Below are 22239 nucleotides of genomic sequence, written 5' to 3'. Positions count from 1 at the left end.
CCCCACGTCTACCTTTGACTCATTCCTCTCTGCCTCCTTCTTTCCACTCCTCTCCTCTTTTGACCTCACCCTCTCACCTTCCCCCCCTACTCACAAGGCAGGCAATACGCTTGACCTCATCTTTACTAGATGCTGTTCTTCCACTAATCTCATTGCAACTCCCCTCCAAATCTCCGACCACTACCTTGTATCCTTTTCCCTCTTGCTCTCATCCAACACTTCTCACTCTGCCCCTACTCGGATGGTATTGCGCCGTCCCAACCTTCGCTCTCTCTCTCCCGCTACTCTCTCCTCTTCCATCCTATCATCTCTTCCCTCTGCTCAAACCTTCTCCAACCTATCTCCTGATTCTGCCTCCTCAACCCTCCTCTCCTCCCTTTCTGCATCCTTTGTTTTCTCTGTCCCCTATCCTCCAGGCCGGCTCGGTCCTCCCCTCCTGCTCCGTGGCTCGACAACTCACTACGAGCTCACAGAACAGGGCTCCGGGCAGCCGAGCGGAAATGGAGGAAAACTCGCCTCCCTGCGGACCTGGCATCCTTTCACTCCCTCCTCTCTACATTCTCCTCTTCTGTCTCTGCTGCTAAAGCCACTTTCTACCACTCTAAATTCCAAGCATCTGCCTCTAACCCTCTAACCCCTGCCTCTAATCCTCTCTGCGGATGACTTCGTCAACCATTTTGAAAAGAAGGTTGACGATATCCGATCCTAGTTTGCTAAGTCAAACGACACCGCTGGTCCTGCTCACACTGCCCTACCCTGTGCTTTGACCTCTTTCTCCCCTCTCTCTCCAGATGAAATCTCGCGTCTTGTGACGGCCGGCCGCCCAACAACCTGCCCACTTGACCCTATCCCCTCCTCTCTTCTCCAGACCATTTCCGGAGACCTTCTCCCCTACCTCACCTCGCTCATCAACTCATCCTTGACCGCTGGCTACGTCCCTTCCGTCTTCAAGAGAGCGAGAGTTGCACCACCTTCTGAAAAAACCTACACTCGATCCCTCCGATGTCAACAACTACAGACCAGTATCCCTTCTTTCTTTTCTCTCCAAAACTCTTGAACGTGCCGTCCTTGGCCAGCTCTCCTGCTATCTCTCTCAGAATGACCTTCTTGATCCTAATCAGTCAGGTTTCAAGACTGGGCATTCAACTGAGACTGCTCTTCTCTGTGTCACGGAGGCTCTCCGCACTGCTAAAGCTAACTCTCTCTCCTCTGCTCTCATCCTTCTAGACCTATCTGCTGCCTTTGATACTGTGAACCATCAGATCCTCCTCTCCACCCTCTCCGAGTTGGGCATCTCCGGCGCGGCCCACGCTTGGATTGCGTCCTACCTGACAGGTCGCTCCTACCAGGTGGCGTGGCGAGAATCTGTCTCCGCACCATGCGCTCTCACCACTGGTGTCCCCCAGGGCTCTGTTCTAGGCCCTCTCCTATTCTCGCTATACACCAAGTCACTTGGCTCTGTCATGTCCTCACATGGTCTCTCCTATCATTGCTATGCAGACGACACACAATTAATCTTCTCCTTTCCCACTTCTGATAACCAGGCGGCGAATCGCATCTCTGCATGTCTGTCAGACATATCAGTGTGGATGACGGATCACCACCTCAAGCTGAACCTCGGCAAGACGGAGCTGCTTTTCCTCCCGGGGAAGGACTGCCCGTTCCATGATCTCGCCATCACGGTTGACAACTCCCTTGTGTCCTCCTCCCAGAGTGCTAAGAACCTTGGCGTGATCCTGGACAACACCCTGTCGTTCTCCACTAACATCAAGGCGGTGACCCGATCCTGTAGGTTCATGCTCTACAACATTCGCAGAGTACGACCCTGCCTCACACAGGTCCTAATCCAGGCACTTGTCATCTCCCGTCTGGATTACTGCAACTCGCTGTTGGCTGGGCTCCCTGCCTGTGCCATTAAACCCCTACAACTCATCCAGAACGCCGCAGCCCGTCTGGTGTTCAACCTTCCCAAGTTCTCTCACGTCACCCCACTCCTCCGCTCTCTCCACTGGCTTCCAGTTGAAGCTCGCATCCGCTACAAGACCATGGTGATTGCCTACGGAGCTGTGAAGGGAACGGCACCTCCATACCTTCAGGCTCTGATCAGGCCCTACACCCAAACAAGGGCACTGCGTTCATCCACCTCTGGCCTGCTGGCCTCCCTACCTCTGAGGAAGCACAGTTCCCGCTCAGCCCAGTCAAAACTGTTCGCTGCTCTGGCACCCCAATGGTGGAACAAGCTCCCTCACGACGCCAGGACAGCGGAGTCAATCACCACCTTCCGGAGACACCTGAAACCCCACCTCTTTAAGGAATACCTAGGATAGGATAAAGTAATCCTTCTAACCCCCCCCCCCCCCTTAAAAGATTTAGATGCACTATTGTAAAGTGGTTGTTCCACTGGATATCATAAGGTGAATGCACCAATTTGTAAGTCGCTCTGGATAAGAGCGTCTGCTAAATGACTTAAATGTAATAAAATGTAATGTAAACTTGAACTCTGTGAAGCATTTATTTGGGCTGCAATCTGAGGTGCAGTTAACTCTAATGAACTTATCATCTGCAGCAGAGGTAACTCTTGAGTCTTCCTTTCCTTTCCTGTGAAGGTCCTCATGGGAGCCAGTTTCATCATAGCGCTTGATGGTTTTTGCGACTGCACTTGAATAATATTTCAAAGTTCTTGAAATTTCCCGGATTGACTGACCTTCATGTCTTAAATTCATGATGGACTGTCATTTCTCTTCGCTTACTTGAGCTGTTCTTGCCATAATATGGACTTCGTCTTATACCAAATAGGGCTCTCTTCTGTATACCACCCCTACCTTGTCACAACACAACTAATTGTCTCAAACACATTAAGAAGGAAATAAATTCCACAAATTAACTTTTAACAAGGGACACCTGTTAATTGAAATGCATTCCAGGTGACTACCTCATGAAGCTGGTTGAGAAAATGCCAAGAGTGCGCAAAGGCAAAGGGTGGCTACTTTGAAGAATCTCAAATATAAAATATATTTTGATTTAACACTTTTTTGGTTACTACATGATTCCATATGTGCTATTTCATAGTTTTGATGTATTCACTATTGTTCTACAATGTAGAAAATAGTACAAATAAAGAAAAACCCTTGAATGAGTAGGTTTGTCCAAACTTTTGACTGGAACTGAATATGAAGACAGTAGTATATTTCAGTTTTGCATTGCCACAATGTACTTTATTTGGGGTTTATCAGTGGTATTTAGTGTAATCAGACATACAGGACTACTAATTGAAGTACATTTTTTATAAGGAAAAGCTATAACATATGATGTTTATCCTGGTAGTGATCAGTGTTGATTTCTGGCTGTTCATGTGTTAACAGAGACACTTTTTTTTCTTGGTGAACCTATTGTTTAAGAGCGCATGTTTGAATCCTTACGGTGTTTTCACATTTTCACTTAATTTGAAGCCCAGACTAAGAGACAGATGGGAATGTGTGTGGTCTGTTAGGTCTCCAGCAGCCTGTTTTGTTATCAGACATCTATATGTTGTGGATTGAGCCCTGGTGTCTGTGATTCTAGCATCACTGGACTGTGCCTTTAATCCACTTGCACATGTGCTGAGGACTTGAGTGTGCAACTCTCATCCCCCCTCCCCTCCCCCGGCAGATTGACCCTCTGGAGATGGATGCAGACATGCAGTCCCTGGGCAGCACCACCTGGCTCTTCAACCAGAGAGACTCCAACAAGCGCCCTGTCAGCACCAAGTACGAGACCACCATATTCTGAGACTGGATCCCCTGCCCCATCCCCACCTCGCACTAGCACCCAGTTTGACCCCTAACCTCTACCGCCCTCTCTCTCTCTCACGAGCCCTGTGCCTTCTCACTGTGATGGTAGCATTCCTCAGGGCTGCCCCCTCTCCTTTGCCCTGCCCTACACAAACCTCACCCTGCTCTGACATCACACATCCCTGCAGCTCTCTCCTCTTCCTCACCCCTTGGCAGCCCCTGCTCCTCCTGACACTGCTGCAGCCACTGATGGAGCCCCTTGACTTGTGGATGGACCTGAACTGAACCTACAACGGCCCTGCTCTCTCAACCGATCTGCCTCCTCCTCCTCCCAACTACTTGCATTTGCATCCACCCCCTATTAGGTTTATCATCATTGAAGACATTGTGGATTTTTGTTCTCTTCCTGTCATGCCATTATTTTCCAAGTGACTCCCTTCAGTCAAAACAAGCATGACTTTTTTTTCTGTTGAGCTACCTGTTGCATTTTTACCTGATAGTAACATGATAAGCATTGGCTGTACTGCCAATGTGAACAAGAAAAGAACAAACCTTCATAAGTACCTATTTTTATCTAACGCCAAAGGAGTACTACTCTTGTGATATTATCAACTTACCGTTTTGGTCCCATATAGAGTGGAACAAAGAACATTATCATGTCCCAAACAACCTCCTCAGTCATAAACAATAGTTTATCCCCTTCCCAAAAGGATTAACAATTTTGTCTTTTTAATGCCATGTTTATTTTTGTATTTCACTTGTTTTTCGCTAAAGGCAAGTTCAATATTTTTCTTTCCCTATCTGTAGCTTGTCCTGTCTTGCCAGGCATCTACCACTGTGAGGCGCTGTGAGGAGACACATCACCTGGGATGCATGAAGGACAAAAAATCTATAAGAAAAAAAAAAACTTTTTTCTACGCATTTTTTTTATCATACATTGATGGATCATCAAGGAATTTTCTTTCCATTTAAAATGGATCAAGAACTGAACCTCAATTTCCTGTGTGCTCTTCTTGTACACAAATGGGAGGACAACTTCGTCATCAATCTGCCAAGATCAGTAGCCTTAATTACTTCAATCTGGCCATGTATCAGTTTATCTAAATGTAATCAACTGAGCATCCCTTGCCACCATCACACACTCTCCACACCTGCTGACTGCTCCATGCGTCTTCCATGGTTAAAAAGACTAACAGCACTTTTGAGTTGACAACACATGAACACTTTGACTGAGCTGCAATGAAGTTGTTGTAATGGTACAGGTTTGTCCAGATAATAATGTCTATAATGCTCTGTAGCTTCACAGTGTGCATGGTGCCTCACCAGTCATTTTATTACCAAGAGAGACAATCATCAGAGACTGTTTGGCTCATCAGAGAACACTGTGTTAAAACATGGCACTATCCCTTAAAAACAAATATTGTTTTAAAATGGATATGGTTGGTTTCTTTAATAAGATATGCTTTTAAAAAGACCAGGGCATCCTGAAATATATTTAGTGAAAGAAACCAAGGGAAGCAAGACCACAATCTATCGGCGTAGTAAATCATTTAAGTGCAAATGTATGAGAAATTACCAAAACACCATGGTCATGAAGGCCACGTTTTGGGTATGTCCAAGGAATTTGCCAATTCATGGTGAAGGATACAAAATATTCCCATTGTTTTAATTTTAGACAATTTATGAGGCAAGGCACATTGGTGTTGCTGGACTCCTTATGTTGCATCATATCAAGATTACGTGGGTTGTAATCCATGCCAAGGCACATAGGTTCAGCATGAGGTACAGTATGTTTAAACAAATTAGTCACAAAAAAGTTAGTGACAGTGCCAAAGATTCAGGCTTACTCATGGAACTTTACATTTGAGGGATCAAAATGTAATTAGATATGCTTTCATTGTGCAAATAGTTTTTGGTTGAAAATATCTGTGAAACTGCATTCTTGTTTTTCCTTTCACAGGGGTTTATACCGCAGGTCTAGTTATCTACACTATATATACAAAATATGTGGACACCCCTTATAATTAGTGGATTCAGCTATTTCAGCCACACCCGTTGCTAACAGGTGTATAAAATTTAGCATACAGCCACACACTCTCCATAGACAAACATTGGCAGTAGAATGGCCTTACTAAAGAGGTCAGTGACTTTCAATGTGGCACCATCAACAACAAGTCAGTTCGTCAAATTTCTGCCCTGCTAGAGCTTCCCCGGTCAACTGTAAGTGTTGTTATTGTGAAGTGGAGACGTCTAGGAGCAACAACGGCTCAGCCATGAGGTGGTAGGCCACACAAGCTCACAGAACGGGACCACCGAGTGCTGAAACGCGTAGCACGTAAAAATCGTCTGTCCTCGGTTGCAACACTCACTACTGACTTCCAAACTGCCTATTGAAGCAACGTCAGCACAATAACTGTTCGTCAGGAGCTTCATGAAATGGGTTTCCATGGCCGAGCAGCCACGCACAAGCCTAAGATCACCATGCGCAATGCCAAGCGTTGGCTGGAGTGGTGTAAAGTTTGTCGCCATTGGACTCTGGAGCAGTGGAAACACGTTCTCTGGAGTGATGAATCACGCTTCACCATCTAGCAGTCCGACAAACTAATCTGGGTTTGGCGGATGCCAGGAGAACGCTACCTGCCCAAATGCATAGTGCCAATTGTCAAGTTAGGTGGAGGAGGAATAATGGTCTGGGGCTGTTTTTTATAGACGGCCCCTTCCTGTTTCAGCATGACAATGCCCCTGTTCACAAAGCGAGGTCCATACAGAAATGGTTTGTCGGTGTGGAAGAACCTGACTGGACTGCACAGAGTCCTGACCTCAACCCCATCGAACACCTTTGGGATGAATTGGAACAGCGACTGCGAGCCAGGCCTAATCAGACAAAATCAGTGCCCAACCTCACCAATGCTCTTGTGGCTGAATTGTCCCCACAGCAATGTTCTAACATCTAGTGGAAATCTTTCCCAGAAGAGTGGAGGCTGTTATAGCAGCAAAGAGGGGACCAAATCCATATTAATGCCCATGATTTTGGAAAGAGATGTTTAACAAGGTGTCCATATACTTTTGGTCATGTAGTGTGTCTGTTGGCTCTCTGTTTGTGTTTTGCTCAACCTATTCTGTGTGCTGTGTAATCCTTGTGTTTGTGTCCTCATGGGAAGATGGCTTGTTCTGTCTCTAGCTGCTGTCCGCATTTTGTGTCCCCTGCTGCAGGAGATGTTATGTTTAGCCTCTCTCCAAACAACACCTGGTTAATACAGGATGGCTGACTGGAGAATGACTGTTAAGACATGCTAGTCTCTGTGCAGTACTGTGGCTGTGTCTCATCGTCACTCTGTCCTGTTCCGACTGTTACTGTACTGATGCATGTGGCAGTATTTGCGTTTGGTCCTCTGATGGCCCATTGAGGTGTACGTACGTAGCAGTGTCTGTTTTGTTTTATCTTATAATTTGCTGTTTTGTTTTACTTTTTTCTTCGTTTCACAAATATAGCACCTCATCTCATTTACATTGTCCAGCATTGTCATTTCTCTTGCACTATGTTCCTCGCTGTTATGTGTTGAAATCATGAAAACACATTTATCCTGTTTTGGTTTGGGTGCATATAAAAGCCTTACTTTTTTAAAGAGCAGAGGCTATATCAAGCAGACACAATTGTGGTGGCATGATTTGGCTGTGCATGCTTCTGTTTTTTAACGTCAGTGTTTTCCTTGTGTAGCTCACTCCAGCGTTCAAGTTTCCGGACACCAAGCTATGAGTTGAAGTGGAGCAGCCAATGTGAGCGTCTGCGTGTGTGTAGACTAGAGCCAGAGAGACCAACAGGGATACATTCAGCGGGTCTATGAGGGACTGTTTGATAAGGTCTGCTGCCTTCTACCACCTCTCCTGAATACCAAGTAACAGAGAAATGATAACCTTACACTAGCTGTCTGTCCACTGGGTAAGCAGGGCCTGTCTCCTATCTTGAGAAGGTCAGTCTGAAAGGTCAAATATCCTCCCTGGCCTCACACTGACTGTCTTTACCTCCACATCTGACTTCATGTAGGTACAGTAATATACAGAATATAGACAATTAATGATGGGCCATTAATGACAATTTTTATTGATTCAGGTATATTTGAGATTATCATGTTGTTACTACCAGGATCAAGAAGAGAGAACAAGAGTACGTGAATCAAATTTAGACCTACTGTACCAGCATAATAATGCTATGCCCATGTATTTGTGGGCAAAGTATAGTTTGTCAATGATAATGTGATAATGTTTAAAAATGTAAAGCAATATATACCTGAAATTAAATAGTACAATGGAACATCTCATTCTTAAGGTATTTGATTGTGTCTTAGGGCATCTTACTTGCATGGGAGTTTGAAGTAGCTGCCAGACAATATATTCTATGAGAGCTAATTGCATCTCTTTGTCACTAAGACAAGCCCAGGGACTGGCAGAGGAGATAGATGTATGCATGCAAAAGTCATACTCCCTCACTAGCAAAGACATTTGGAACAAAACATGTGATGGAAATAAACTGATGCATTTTTTAAAAACACTATTTTTATATGGCTAACTGATGTAGTAAGAGGATGAAATATATTATTCAATGGAGGGACAACTATTTTAAATTAGGAAGAAAATGTAACTTACAAAGTCTTTACACTTGTAAAAACTGGAAGCTTCTACAGGCTGCAGTATCTGTATTTAGTGGGAGATCTTAGCATGGTATTGTAGGTTTAAATCACTTACCAGTAAGTAAATAGTATAAAAAGGGATGAACACCAGTAGATGCTATGATCCTCAAAGACTGACATACCACAGTATGTAGTGAATTTCAGAACAGTTGATGCACTAGGCCAGGGATGGGCAACTTTGATGGGGGTGGGGTCACAACAGAGGTATCATGCCCATAGGGAGCACAGGAGCATGTGCCCTTTCAGATGTGTCCTGTTAATTTTTTTATTTTTTTTAAGTCATTTTTTTCTGTAATACTACTAGCCACTTAGCAACTTCATGAAGTTGGCTTTGGCTAGCCTAATCTCCCAACCTCATAACTATTTACCAAGAAGCCATTTGAGGCTATTAATCAAGGTAGAGCAGCTGGCTTGTCTATCTTAGCTGGAATGTCTGCTGGAAAAGTTGGGAGATTTTAGAAAAGCAAGCAATAACTATGAGCTCTATTCAATCAGATCCGCTTTAGCCAACATCCGCATTGCGGTTGTTTTGGCGGTGTCGGAGGTGGAACTGCGGTGGAGCTGTCATTATACCTAAAGCGGACATTGCCATTGGCTACACAGAGTCACATTAAGAGAAATCCAGCAGCCAACAATCCCATGCAGCCATGTTTCCAAGTTCGAAAACTGGAATGTGAGATGTTATCTACACCTTGATTAGGATGATATAAATCCTAATTTTCAATTTGAGTTACTTCTAATGCGAGTGGGGGCGGGTGTGCCTTCGTGACAATGATCACAAGCACAGCTGTCACCGATTTAATGTCTCCAACGCAATTACAACTCCAAAGCGTCCGCTATGAGGGCGTCTGCTATTGCCGGTTAATGCTTGATCTGATTGAATCTAGGCCTAAATGTACTGAATAAGACTTATTTTCAATCCTTTACCCAGATTTGAGCAGAGATGCAGAGAAGAATATTTTAATTTTTTTAATGTAAGAACCGGAGGATACAGACAGCTCAAGAGGTATGCTTAGCTAGTTTAGCTTTACATAGAATTAAGCATCATGTTTATGGTTCTAGATTGCAGGAAAAAGCTGTTTCAGGTGTTTGAAAAATGCAAAATTCTTCAACTTATTCTCCACCTCCCAGCGACCCCGACATACTTTGTGCCCCCTCAGATTTTGGGAGTGCATGACTCCCCTGGGCTACAAGTTGCCCATCCCTGCATTAGGCTAAGACCTCCATTGATAAAGTGTGATTATAATATAATAATGTTTAACTCTGTAATGAGATGGCATGCTGAATTCCATCAGGCTGGGTGGCACCTCAATTATTTGTTAAGGGCAGTGATAGCCTAATAATTTACCCTAGAAATTACTACAGAATATTATTGACCAAGATCATATGGCCTTATACTCACACTTTTATACTTCAGAAGTTCTTTATAAGACATGTAAGTGTATGTACAGTGTATAATGGTTTATGTACACAGTACCCGTCAAAAGTTTGGACACACCTACTCATTCAAAGGTTTTTCTTTATTTTTACTATTTTCCACATTGTAGAATAATAGTGAAGACATCAAAACTATGAAATAATAGAAAAGGAATCATGTAGAAACCAAACAAAGTTTCCTTGATGACAGCGTTTCACACTCTTGGCATTCTCCCAACCAGCTTCACCTGGAATGCTTTTCTAACAGTCTTGAAGGAGTTCCCAAATATGCTGAGCACTTGTTGGCTGCTTTTCCTTCACTTTGCGGTCCAACTCATCCCAAACCATCTCAATTGGGTTGAGGTCGGGTGATTATGGAGGCCAGGGTCATCTGATGCAGCACTCCATCACTCTCCCTCTTGGTCAAATTGCCTTTACACAGCCTGGAGGTGTGTTGGGTCATTGTCCTGTTGAAAAACAAATGATAGTCCCACTAAGCGCAAACCAGATGGGATGGCATATCACTGCAGAATGCTGTGGTAGCCATGCTGGTTAAGTGTGCCTTGAATTCTAAATAAATCACTGGCAGTGTCACCAGCAAACCACCCCCACACCTCCTCCTCCATGCTTCACGGTGGGAACCACACAAGTGGAGATCATCCGTTCACCTACTCTGTGTCTCACAAAGACATGGCGGTTGGAACCAAAAATCTCAAATTTGGACTCATCAGATCAAAGGACAGATTTCCACTGGTCTAATGTCCATTGCTTGTGTTTCTTGGCCCAAGCAAGTCACTTATTCTTATTGGTGTCCTTTAGTAGTGGTTTCTTTGCAGCAATTCGACCATGAAGGCCTGATTCACCCAGTCTCCTCTGAACAGTTGATGTTGAGATGTGTCTGTTTATTGAACTCTGTGAAGCATTTATTTGGGCTGCAATTTCTGAGGTTGGTAACTCTAATGAACTTATCCTCTGCAGCAGAGGTAAATCTGGGTCTTCCTTTCATGACAGCCAGTTTCATCATATCGCTTGATGGTTTTTGCGACTGCACTTGAAATTTCAAAGATTTTGAAATTTCCCGCATTGACTGACCTTCATGTCTTAAAGTAATAATGGACTATCGTTTTTTTGCTTATTTGAGCTGTTCTTGCCATAATATGGACTTCGCCTTTTACCAAATAGGGCTATCTTCTGTATACCACAAAGGGAAAGGGTGGCTACTATGAAGAATCTCAAATATAAAATATATTTTGATTTGTTTAACACTTTTTTGGTTACTACATGATTCCATGTGTGTTATTTCATAGTTTTGATATCTTCACTATTCTACAATGTAGAAAATAGTACAAATAACTCTGGAATGAGTAGGCGTGTCCTAACCTTTGACTGGTACTGTAGGTATATTGATTTGTCATTTATGTTGTGAGTAGTATATTGTGCTTAGGGTTACTTACCACTTTAGGTAACCCTTTCCCTTTCACTTACTAAGAAAAACAAACTCCACAATCCTTAGTCTTTCCTTTTGAACATGTTTTTCTCATTACTCTAAAACCAAACAATTAAATGATAACTGAATTGTCTCCTCTTCATGAACTTGTTTGAAATAAAAATCATATTGAAACAATGGAGGGGAAAAAATGTCGTCACAAGTCATACATTTTTTTTTTCATATACTGAACAAATATATTAATGCAACAATTTATAAGATTTTACAGATCATATAAAGAAATCAGTCAATTCAAACCAACTCATTAGGCCCTAATCTATGGATTTCACATGACTGGGAATACAGATATGCATCCGTTGGTTACAGACACCTTTAAAAAAATGAAAGGGCATGGATAACAACAACAAAAAAGTCAGTATCTAGTGTAACCACCATTTGTCTCATGCAGCACAGCACATCTCCTTCACATAGAGTTGATTAGGCTGTTGATTGTGGCCTATGGAATGTTGTCCCACTCCTCTTCAATGGCTGTGCGAAGTTGCTGGATATTGGCGGAAACTGTAACACGCTGCCATACACGTTGATCCAGAGCATCCCAAACATGCTCAATGGGTGTCATGTCTGAGTATGCAGGCCATAGAAGAACTGTGACATTTTCAGCTTCCAGGAATTGTGGTCAGATCCTTGCGACATGGGGCAGTGCATTATCATGCTGAAACATGAGGTGATGGCGGTGGATGAATGGCACGACAATGGGCCTATGGATCTCGTCACGGTATTTCTGTGCACTCAAATTGCCATTGATAAAATGCAATCGTGTTCGATGTCCGTAGCTTATGCCTGTCCATACTACTGCCACCTCGGGGCACTCTGTTCACAGCGTTGACATCAGCAAACTGCTCGCCCATATAACGCCATACACATACGTGGTCTGCAGTTTTGAGGCCAGAAGGACGTACTGCCAAATTCTCTAAAACGACGTTAGAAGCGGCTTATGGTAGAGAAATGAACGTGAAACTCTCTGGCAACAGCTCTGGTGGACATTCCTGCAACCAGCATGGCAATTACACACTCCCTCAACATTTGAGACATCTGTGGCATTGAGTTGTCCCCAGCATAAGATAAACCTGTGTAATGATCGTGCTGTTTAATCAACTTCTTGATATGCCACACCTATCAGGTGGATAGATTATCTTGGCAAAGGAGAAATGCTCACTAACAGGGATGTAGACAAATTTGTGCCCACAATTTGAGAGAAATAAGCTTCTTGTGCATATGGAAAACATCTGGGATCTTTTATTTCATCCTATGAAACATGGGACCAACACTTTACATGTTGCGTTTATATTTTTGTTCAGTTGGTCAGAATGCATAAAATGTCACTCAATAATCCCCCAACAAATTTCACACATTATGTAATGTACAGTTCCAAAATATTAAAATATAGATGTATTTTAAATAGTTAAAGTGCAGACATATTTTTGGTAAGTGCTTTAAATTATACAGTACATACCATTCAATAAACCTACTGTACACAACAATCTCTAGCTAATGCACATATAATACATTCCAGCTGACATGCATGCAAACTCTAGATATTAGTAAAATGATTATCACAAGGGTTGCCACAACAAATATTATATGTGTCCTGGGGAAAATGTATTCCAGTATGATTATATGAATATTCTACTTATCTGATGGCCTGTTTTTGGTTTAACAAACGTTACTAATGTATTTATATTCTAAAATCTAAATATACAGTATAAACACTCTACATCAGGGTTCGTCAACTAGGTTTGGCCTTTGGCCCAATTTTTCTCTGAGCTAATAGTCAGCGGCCAGAACATAATTAGTATATAATATTAGCACAATTAATTGGCCTACACTACAAATTGAACAATATTTTTAACACATCTGATTAGTACATAATACATTCTGTGACAATAACAATCATTTTGATCTGATTACGCTCATAAAATCACCATGTCTCTATTCAGTTATTATTTTTGTCTTTCTCTGTGTGTTGATTTTGTTAACGTCAACATTCGTTCCGAACAATTGGCTTGATACAAGAGAAAATGTCGCTCTCAAAAAGTATCAGGGAAAATGTACAAAGAGATATGCGTTCATTTGACCATATTTTCCCAATGCCAAGCCAGTGTGTCTTATTTGAAATGAAAACGTCGCTATGTGCAAATTATTTAATCTCATACGTTATTATGAATCTAGGCATGGAATTTTCAAAGTGGTCTTCCGCCTGAGACAGAGGCCCGACGCAGAAACATTTAAGCGTTAACTGCAAGCTACATAAACTGCTTTTTTGGCTGACATATTCTGTCACATAAATTGGTTAATTCTCCAGTAACAAGAAAGATGGAAAACAGTCGTGGACATGGTGGAAAAACTTGTGGAAGCTTGAGTTGTTCGATTTGGACTTCAGCACACTGAAGAAACGACAGGCAGAGGGACCAGACCGCAGCATGGAAGATTTCATCAAGCAGCTGAGGGACAACTTCTCCACCAGATTTGAAGACTACAGAATGCCCATGGATATCATTGCGTTTGTACGTGCTCCTCTCACAGTCCGCCCAGATGGAGAACGCTCCTCCCTTGCTAAGAAAACGATACCCTCGCTGGATTGGGCTCCCAAGTGGAGCAGCGGTCTAAGGCACTGCATCTCAGTGCAAGAGGCGTCACTACAGTCCCTGGTTCGAATCCAGGTTGAATCACATCCGGCCGTGATTGGGAGTCCCATAGGGTGGCGCAGAATTGGCCCAGCGTCGTCCGGGTTTGGCCTGGGTAGGCCGTCATTGTAAATAAGAATTTGTTCTCAACTGACTTGCCTAGTTAAATAAAGTTTAAATTAAATGCTATTAAAATAAAACAATTCAAACTGAGCTGATAGAATTACAGACATCGAGCCAAATCAGGGATGCGCTCAGGAGTACCGAGTCCTTGTGTGCGTTTTGGGTGGCATGCTCAGAGGAATACAGCCAATAAAGAAACGTGCATTTCATGTGCTAACAATGTTTGGATCGACTTAATCCTGCGAGTTCTAATTTTACTCTATGTATGCAATATAGACTCAGGACAGGAACTGGCTTTCACATAAGTCAATCGTTGACTGCCTGCGCATCAAAATCACATCCATCTCACGTGACATCCACAAGATCGAGGGGAAATGCAACTTTTCCCATTGAGTGAGTAACTTTGTGGCCTATATGACTGTATTTAGTAAATACTAACATTATTGTGAGTGCTTATCCAGGGATATTTAGGTCTCAAGCTGACAGTATTATCTGTTTTTTCTGTCGTTACAGGAGCAGGCTATCCTGATAGACATTCACCTTTTTTTCTTGGAATTATTGTTTTATCTAGGATGCTCCTTTTTTGACCAGTTGCAATTGTAAGGAGACCTTGTAAAAAAACAAATCCCACTTCTATTAGGCCATATAATCTTTTTCTTGTGAAAGATGCTGTTAAGCCTTATAGCATACCTCAGACAGTTGTTATTTTATGTAGGCCTAGGCTTTAGGTAGGCCTAGGCTCAGAAGACAATTAAGCCCTCTTCTTGTTTGTAAAGTCAAATTAAAATGAAGATTATTGTTGAAATGAATTACTCGACTGGTGTAGGTTTTCTCCATCTGTCGCTGTGCAACACTTGCATAGCAAGTTAGCTATATTTCCAGCACCAGCACTGTTCACCTCCTATTGATTGTGCTGTGGTTGCAGCTTTAAGATTCAGCACCACAAAATGGTCCATTGCCTGATTTATTAGTTGACTGTCTCCTGCATTCTCTCTCCTCGTGAATGAAGTTACCCTACCTAAATAATGCAAAAGTTAAGTTAACTTCCTTCTTGGGACATTGCATTTGGGAGTTTTTGCATCTCAGGTGCGAGATTTTTATACATTTTTGTAATTAAAAAATATTTAAATTTAAGTTGGGGGTCTTTGGGGGAGCCAAATAATATTGTTGACGTGCCAGATTTGGCCCGCGGGTCGCCAGTTTGGGAACCCTGCTCTACATTGTGTAAATGTTGAATGGCAGCTTATGCAGGCGACCTGAGGTGTTGGGGGGACTAGCGGGAGTCCTCCCCCATCTCGGCCTCTCCCGATGGAAACAGCATCTTCCTTAGGATGGGGGCGTAGAAGGGGCCGAAAACTGAGCGGTTGAAATGGACCATTCGCCCAAAGGCCATTCCCAGCTCTGCCACCTCAGCACTCAGCAGCCTCAGGGCAGGGGGCATGGACGGACTCTTTTTAGTGGGGTCTCCCTCTAGCATGGCCTGGAGGTAGCCCTGCACTCTTTCTTCTACAACATGTGTGGTATGCAAAAAGAGAGAAATCAGCCTGCTGCACTGCCCATCTGACTTACAAGAAACTTTGCAGACAAAGAACATATCTTGCTAAACTGTACAATTGTATCGGACTCATAATTGTATCAGTAATGGTTAAATTGACCTGCACATATCTCAGGATTAACATGGAACTCATGCAACTAGTTACTCTGGAATGCTGAACTTGGGAGGTCAGGTTTGGGTTGCCCCTCACTGGTGGTGACTGACCTATGAGAGTGTGGATGGGGTTGTTGTTCTTGGCCAGGTCTGAGATCTGTCCCTTAAGCATGTCTTCACTGTCCTGAGGCAGCGCTGGTCCTTCCTGGGTGATTAGAGCCTCCTTCACCTGCACCAGCACCTGCTCCCTCAGCCCCAGCAACGCCCCCTGCAGGTCAAAGTCCCTGAACGCACCAGAGAGACTGGTGTCAAACATCCATTCAGAACAACTACAGGATAAGAATTTATTGAACTCGCAATAATACATTTGATTGTACTTTAGAGTAGAGCATGAATAGCTTCATGAAATCATGTATAAACATTTTTATTTAAAATGTTTATTAACTTGTTAATTTGAGCTATATTTTGAGCCTGAAGAAGGGTTTGTTGCAGACATTTGAAGTGTGGCAGCTGGGCTCTTTTGTCAACTTACTTTTTTTCTGTTATACATTACCTGTGCCCCGAGACAGACAGTAACCCCCCCCCCCCTCTTACCTGTTGTGACTGCCCTCCAGCAGGGCAGTGATGGTCTGCTTGAGTTTACCTACAAACCCCTGCAGAGAGAAAACAGCGGCCCCACACTGTGTGCTGGTCAACAGCAGAACTGATGCCTCAAGAACCAGCAGACTCAGCCTCTGCCCCAGTGTATCTATGCGGGCTCTGTCCATCAGAACTGTCTGTGGAGGGAGAGGAGAAATTTGGACATGAGATACTATAAAATGTTTTCCAGTAGATAAGTGGGGGTGAGTAGATTATGTGGGGGTGAAAGCACAGGGAATTATTATTATGTAATCTCAATCTATTAATTTATTGGAGCAATAGGTGATTCATCCATTCATTGATAATTCCCTGATGTAATTTCCTTGTTGAAAATGGCTTCAACCACCTACTTCCTGAATTATATTCTCCACTAAACGACTATCAAACAGGCAAAGCATCAATCCAGGACTAAGATCGAGTCGTACTACACCGGCTCTGACGCTCGTCGGACGTGGCTGGGCTTGCAAACCATTTCAGACTACAAAGGGAAGTACAGACGAGTGCTGCCCAGTGACACGAGCCTACCAGACGAGCTAAACTTCTTCCATGCTCGCTTCGAGGCAAATAACACTGAAACATGCATGAGTGCACCAGGTGTACCGGAAGACTGTGTGATCACGCTCTCCGCAGCCGATGTGAGTAAGACCTTCAGAAAGGTCAACATTCACAAGGCAGCAGGGCCAGACAGATTACCAGGACGTGTACTGCGAGCGTGTCTTCACTGACATTTTCAGCCTCTCCCTGTCCGAGTCTGTAATACCAACATGTTTTAAGCATACCACCACAGAGCCTGTGCCCAAGAACACTAAGGTAACCTGCCTAAATGACTACTGACCCGTAGCACTCACGTCTGTAGCCATGAAGTGCTTTGAAAGGCTGGTCATGGCTCACATCAACACCATCATCCCAGAAACCCTAGACCCAGTCCAATTTGCATACCGCCCCAACAGATCCACAGATGATGCAATCTCTATTGCCCTCCACACTGCCATTTCCCACCTGGACAAAGGGAACACCTATGTGAGAATGCTATTCATTGACTACAGCTCAGCATTCAACACCATAGTGCCCTCAAAGCTCATCAATAAGCTAAGGACCCTGGGACTAAACACCTCCCTCTGCAACTGGATCCTGGACTTCCTGACGGGCCGCCCCCTGGAGGTAAGGGTAGGTAACAACACATCCGCCACGCTGATCCTCAACACAGGGGCCCCTCAGGGGTGCGTGCTCAGCCCCCTCCTGTACTCACTGTTCACTCAGGACTGCACAGCCAGGCATGACCCCAACACAGTCATTACATTTTCTGATGACACAACAGTGGTAGGCCTGATCACCGATAACAATGAGACAGGCTATTGGGAGGAGTTCAGAGACCTGGCTGTGTGGTGCCAGGACAACAACCTCTCCCTCAACGTGATCAAGAGAAAGGAGATGATTGTGGACTACAGGAAAAAGAGGAACGAGCATGCCCCCATTCTCATCGACGGGGCTGCAGTGGAGCAGGTTGAGAGCTTCAAGTTCCTTGGTGTCCACATCACCAACAAACTAACATGGTCCAAGCACACCATGACAGTCGTGAAGCGGGCACGACAAAACCTATTCCCCTCAGAAGACTGAAAAGATTTGGCATGGATCCTCAAAAGGTTCTACAGCTGCACCATCGAGAGCATCCTGACTGGTTGCATCACTGCCTGGTATGGCAACTGCTCGGCTTCCGACCGCAAGGCACTACAGAGGGTAGTGCGAACGGCCCAGTACAGCCTGCCATCCAGGACCTCTATACCAGGCGGTGTCAGAGGAAGGCCCTAAAATATTTTCAAAGACTCCAGCCACCTTAGTCATAGGTTGTTTTCCCTGCTCCCACATGGCAAGCGGTACCGGAGTGCCAAGTCGAGGTCCAAGAGGCTTCTAAACAGCTTCTACCCCCAAGCCATAAGACTCTTGAACATCTAGTCAAATTGCTACCCAAACTATTCGCATTACCCTCCCCCTCCCCTCTCCACACCACTGCCTCTCTCCATTGTCATCTATGCAGTCACTTTAATTAACTCTACCTACATGTACATACTACCTCAACTAACCGGTGCCCCCGGACATTGACTCTGTACCGGCACCCACCTGCATATATTGTTATTTTTTTTACTGCTGCTCTTTAATTACTTGTTACTTTTCTCTTATTCTTATCCGTATTTTTTTGAAACCGCATTGTTGGTTAGGGGCTTGTAAGAAAGCATTTCACTGTAAGGTCTACACCTGTTGTATTCGGCACATGTGACTAATAAAATTTGATTTGAACTGTCTACATGCTTGTTATGCCACTGGGAAGACAGAACCAATCAGGGTCCTCATTTGATTACCTCAGGGTAGTTCTGGTCATGGGGGTCCCAGCTCAGCAGTTGCAGGTAAGCCCTGTTCAGGACGGCAGTAGGACTTAATGGACCACGTGGCTTGGGAGTCCCAGTGTCAAGGTCAGACTGGGTACTGACCAATGCCTCCTCTTGTGCTGCCACCTGAAGCCAAACGGTGGTCTTTTCCAAGAACTCTTGAGAAGGATGGTTAGAAAAGCAATAAAAACATATGGAAGCCATCATTAGACAAACAATATCCGTTTTGAAGTTCCTGACATTTATTTGATGGAAAGTGTGAATGTGAACAAAGGGATTATCCAACCGAGTTCAAGCAATCAATCAAATATATTTATAAAGCTTTTTTATAGCAGCAGATGTCACAAAGTGCTTATACAGAAACCCAGCCTAAAACCCCAAAGAGCAGACAATGCAGATGTAGAAGCACAAGTTTTTCCTTCTGGATGTTAGGAGCATGTCAGATTTGGTAGAACTGTAGATTTGTGTAGATTTTCTCTTAGAACATTGTCTCACTTACCAGGCTGCTCCTCCAGGATCTCCTGGAACTTGGCTCGCTCGTATTGGACCGCCTGCTGAAGAAGATTAGGTCTGAGGCTCTGTACGGTGAAGTTGACCATGTCTGTCTTCATCAGGCCAAGGACTCTGAAGATCTCCCTGTTAGTCAGGAAAGGAACATATTTCTTAGCATTAACCAAACGTAGGCCCTGGTTCATTACTGGCCATGTGTGGACCATACCCAAAGTAACTATGAATGAGTAGTGGAATAGTCTACGAAGGAGCTTCCCAGAGTTTAGTTTTTTTAGTTTTTGAGATTTTGTCATTCCAAATGTAATTTCATTACATTTTCATATCTGATATTATGCTACACAATGACTTTTGTTTTACCATAAAATGAGTTAATTGAGCATGTCCCTCACCTGAGGAGATCCACTGGGTCCGAAAGATCCCGTAGTGTCTTGATCTCTGGGTCCCGTACAGGGGCACACAGGGAGGCCATGGTATTGATGATGTAGCGTGACAATCTTTGCAGATCCAGGGCCCCGTGATCTGCCTGCTGCTGGATCAGCTCCAGGTCCAGAACCTCCTCCACCTGGGCCTTCAGACGCACGTGGCCAGGCAGGAGCAGGGACAGCACGGTCTGACCACACAGGGGACAACCACACAGTGGGTCACTTAGCCTTTCTTTGTTTGCTATACTATGCTGAGAAACTGGGGGAAGGAGTGAGCTAGTAAAGGTACATGACCATACTCACAGTTTTCACCTCTTGTAGCAGAATGACAGCATGGACATAGTCTGGAGGGCTGCATGAAAGCTGCTCACGAAGACAGTCCCAGAACGCACTGTGAACTATGTCAGATATTCTCCCTTCCAAGCTAAAAAATAAATCATTATTAAAAATCTGTGACTTTAAAGTGACTGAAATTATGATCATACAGTGATTATTGACTATCATTACACAGAAATGGTGTGTGTGTTTCATAGCTAGTCTTGCCTGTCTTTGGGTGGGCTGTTTTGTCTGAAGCTGAAGTCTCTGTTCATCACTATCTCATGTGCAAGGCTGAGATTAGAAACACAATTCTCAAACTCCATCATATCTGCGAGAGAGGCTTGTTTGGGAGGGCTCCCTGGAAGATGAAGACACACACACACATATAGACACACGCAGAAAGAGGAGAGAGATAAGTAAAATACCTTTATTACACACCGAATACCAACAAAACCACAAAATCACATAAGTCAAAATATGAATCCATACCAATAGCCGATCATGAGGAGTGCCTGTTACCTGTTGGGGAGTCAAGTTTCTGGAAACAGGGCACATCACAGGGTGTGTCGCCTCCCACCTCCTCTATTGGGTTTGCATTCTGCATGCCTGGACCATGAAAATAAAGTAATCATGGTCTCATAATATTATTTGGTCTGTCGATACAGGTAATACATATTCAACATCAACAAAACAGGGTATGAAAAAAGAGTCAGACTGCATTTTGGTTAGCTTATTAAGTTAAACTATCAAAGAGAGAACCAAACTCACCAGCAATTGTGTTGAGTCTTCAGACAACGTTTGTAAATCAGTGTGACGTTTTAAATTATATTCACACGATAAAATGCAACTGTGTAGCACATGAATATAGCAGAGAGGCAACTGTCTGCTACAGTTAAAGATCGGCGCTCTGAAGTTTAAAAGCAGACCAAACCATTGCGTAAGGGTGGGATATTATTTATGCATGCAGTTTCTATATGTAGTAGGCATAGGCCTACTACAACATTATATGCTCTAGATATTTGAGATGTAAATATGTTTATGAATTTAACATACCCATAAAAATTGCGCTTTCGGTTTATGTTCTGGTTTCAAAGTCAATATAATACACAGACAGATGGTTTGCTCCATGGTTGAATCAAAACAGAGGGGCGTGCCCTGCCGTATTTTTCTAGTTCAGCCCGGAGATTGTCCTTGCAATGCAACTGCAATGTTTTGACCAGTAGGAGTGGTACAAAGTTCGCTTTTATGTATAATGCTACGAGTTAATAAACAATAAAGTAAGCACGTGCAGTTGTAAAGTTATCTCTAAAGTGAAATAGATGGAAACCGTAAAACAACCGGAAATGTCCATATTAGCCAGTTTTTTTAAATTTGTTACGAAAGCATACCAGAGGTGTGAACGTACCATGGCAACTTGATGTGATTGGCATATGGGTAGTCCTACTCTAAAACAAAGCCACAGAGGTCATACATTCTTTAGTGGTTAGAAAGGAATCAAGTCATCTCTATAACTATTACCCCCCCCCCCCAAATTAATTTTTATAAAGTTGAGGTTCATATATTGCATTTCTAAACAACAACAAAAAAATCGTGCCAAATAATTTGTCTGTCACACATCCTATTCAATTTGATACATTATTGAAAGAGAGACTTTGCACTTAAACACGCACTTGACGTGATTGAGCACCCACTCGACCAACTATTCAATTCCCCAACCTATTCGATTCAAACCCACTTTACATTGACTGAACTACTCTTCAACTGTTGTATAATCACCACCCTCTAAGCACCACTAGAGGACAGGATACGTGTGACAAAATAATGCAGTTATAACACTTAACAAAAATATAAACGCAACACGCAGTGTTGGTTCAATGTTTCATGAGCGGAAATAAAATATCCCAGAAAAGTTCCATATGCATAAAAAGCTTATTTCTCAAAATCTTTGTACAAATTTATATTCTACATTACATTTTAGTCATTTAGCAGACACTCTTATCCAGAGCGACTTACAGTAGCGAATGCATACATTTCATTTCATGCTTTATTTTTTTTTGTACTGGCCCCCCATGGGAATCGAACCCACAACCCTGGCGTTGCACACACCATGCTGGCGTTGCAAACACCATGCCCTACCAGCTGAGCCACAGGGAAGGCCATCCCTGTTAGTGAGCATTTCACCTTTGCCAA

The 22239-nt window shown here is 43.5% G+C and overlaps 2 protein-coding genes across 4 annotated transcripts in view; one reads left to right on the top strand and one right to left on the bottom strand.

Moving 5' to 3' along the window:
• Positions 1-11512, top strand: part of anks1ab (ankyrin repeat and sterile alpha motif domain containing 1Ab) — a 49523-nt gene extending 38011 nt beyond the window's left edge. For 2 of the 3 annotated variants that reach the window (XM_045691761.2, XM_082959313.1), the window contains one exon: positions 3649-11512. In XM_045691761.2, coding sequence (XP_045547717.2) covers positions 3649-3768 — 120 coding nt within the window. In that variant the 3' untranslated portion in view covers positions 3769-11512. The remainder of the gene's footprint in view (positions 1-3648) is intronic. The other variant, XM_014133472.3, reaches the window with a different exon arrangement.
• A 1083-nt stretch (positions 11513-12595) lies between these two features.
• LOC106565864 (T-complex protein 11-like protein 2) lies at positions 12596-20980 on the bottom strand. The gene is made up of 10 exons (XM_014133473.3): positions 20818-20980; positions 20569-20655; positions 20275-20407; positions 20035-20155; positions 19699-19919; positions 19299-19435; positions 18773-18957; positions 16371-16552; positions 15888-16060; positions 12596-15634 (listed from the first exon to the last, which is right to left on the bottom strand). Exons 2-10 carry the CDS (start codon positions 20651-20653, stop codon positions 15402-15404), a joined length of 1470 nt encoding a protein of 489 aa, XP_013988948.2. The 5' UTR covers positions 20654-20655; positions 20818-20980; the 3' UTR covers positions 12596-15401.
• Positions 20981-22239: the final 1259 nt, after the last annotated feature.

The sequence above is a fragment of the Salmo salar genome, chromosome 12 (genome assembly GCF_965601325.2).
Source record: "Salmo salar chromosome 12, fSalSal1, whole genome shotgun sequence".
Lineage (NCBI taxonomy): Eukaryota > Metazoa > Chordata > Actinopteri > Salmoniformes > Salmonidae > Salmo > Salmo salar.
This window is presented reverse-complemented; position numbering and strand designations above follow the sequence as displayed.

What these genes read in the sequence shown, in the direction of transcription:
- LOC106565864 (XM_014133473.3), bottom strand. Translation starts at nt 20,653, where the DNA reads ATGCAGAATGCAAACCCAATAGAGGAGGTGGGAGGCGACACACCCTGT. An exon ending in AACAGCCCACCCAAAGACAG is followed by an intron (nt 20,156 to 20,274) that starts GCAAGACTAGCT and finishes TTTATTTTTTAG; the next exon opens with CTTGGAAGGGAGAATATCTG. An exon ending in GATCCTGGAGGAGCAGCCTG is followed by an intron (nt 18,958 to 19,298) that starts GTAAGTGAGACA and finishes ATCCTTCTCAAG; the next exon opens with AGTTCTTGGAAAAGACCACC.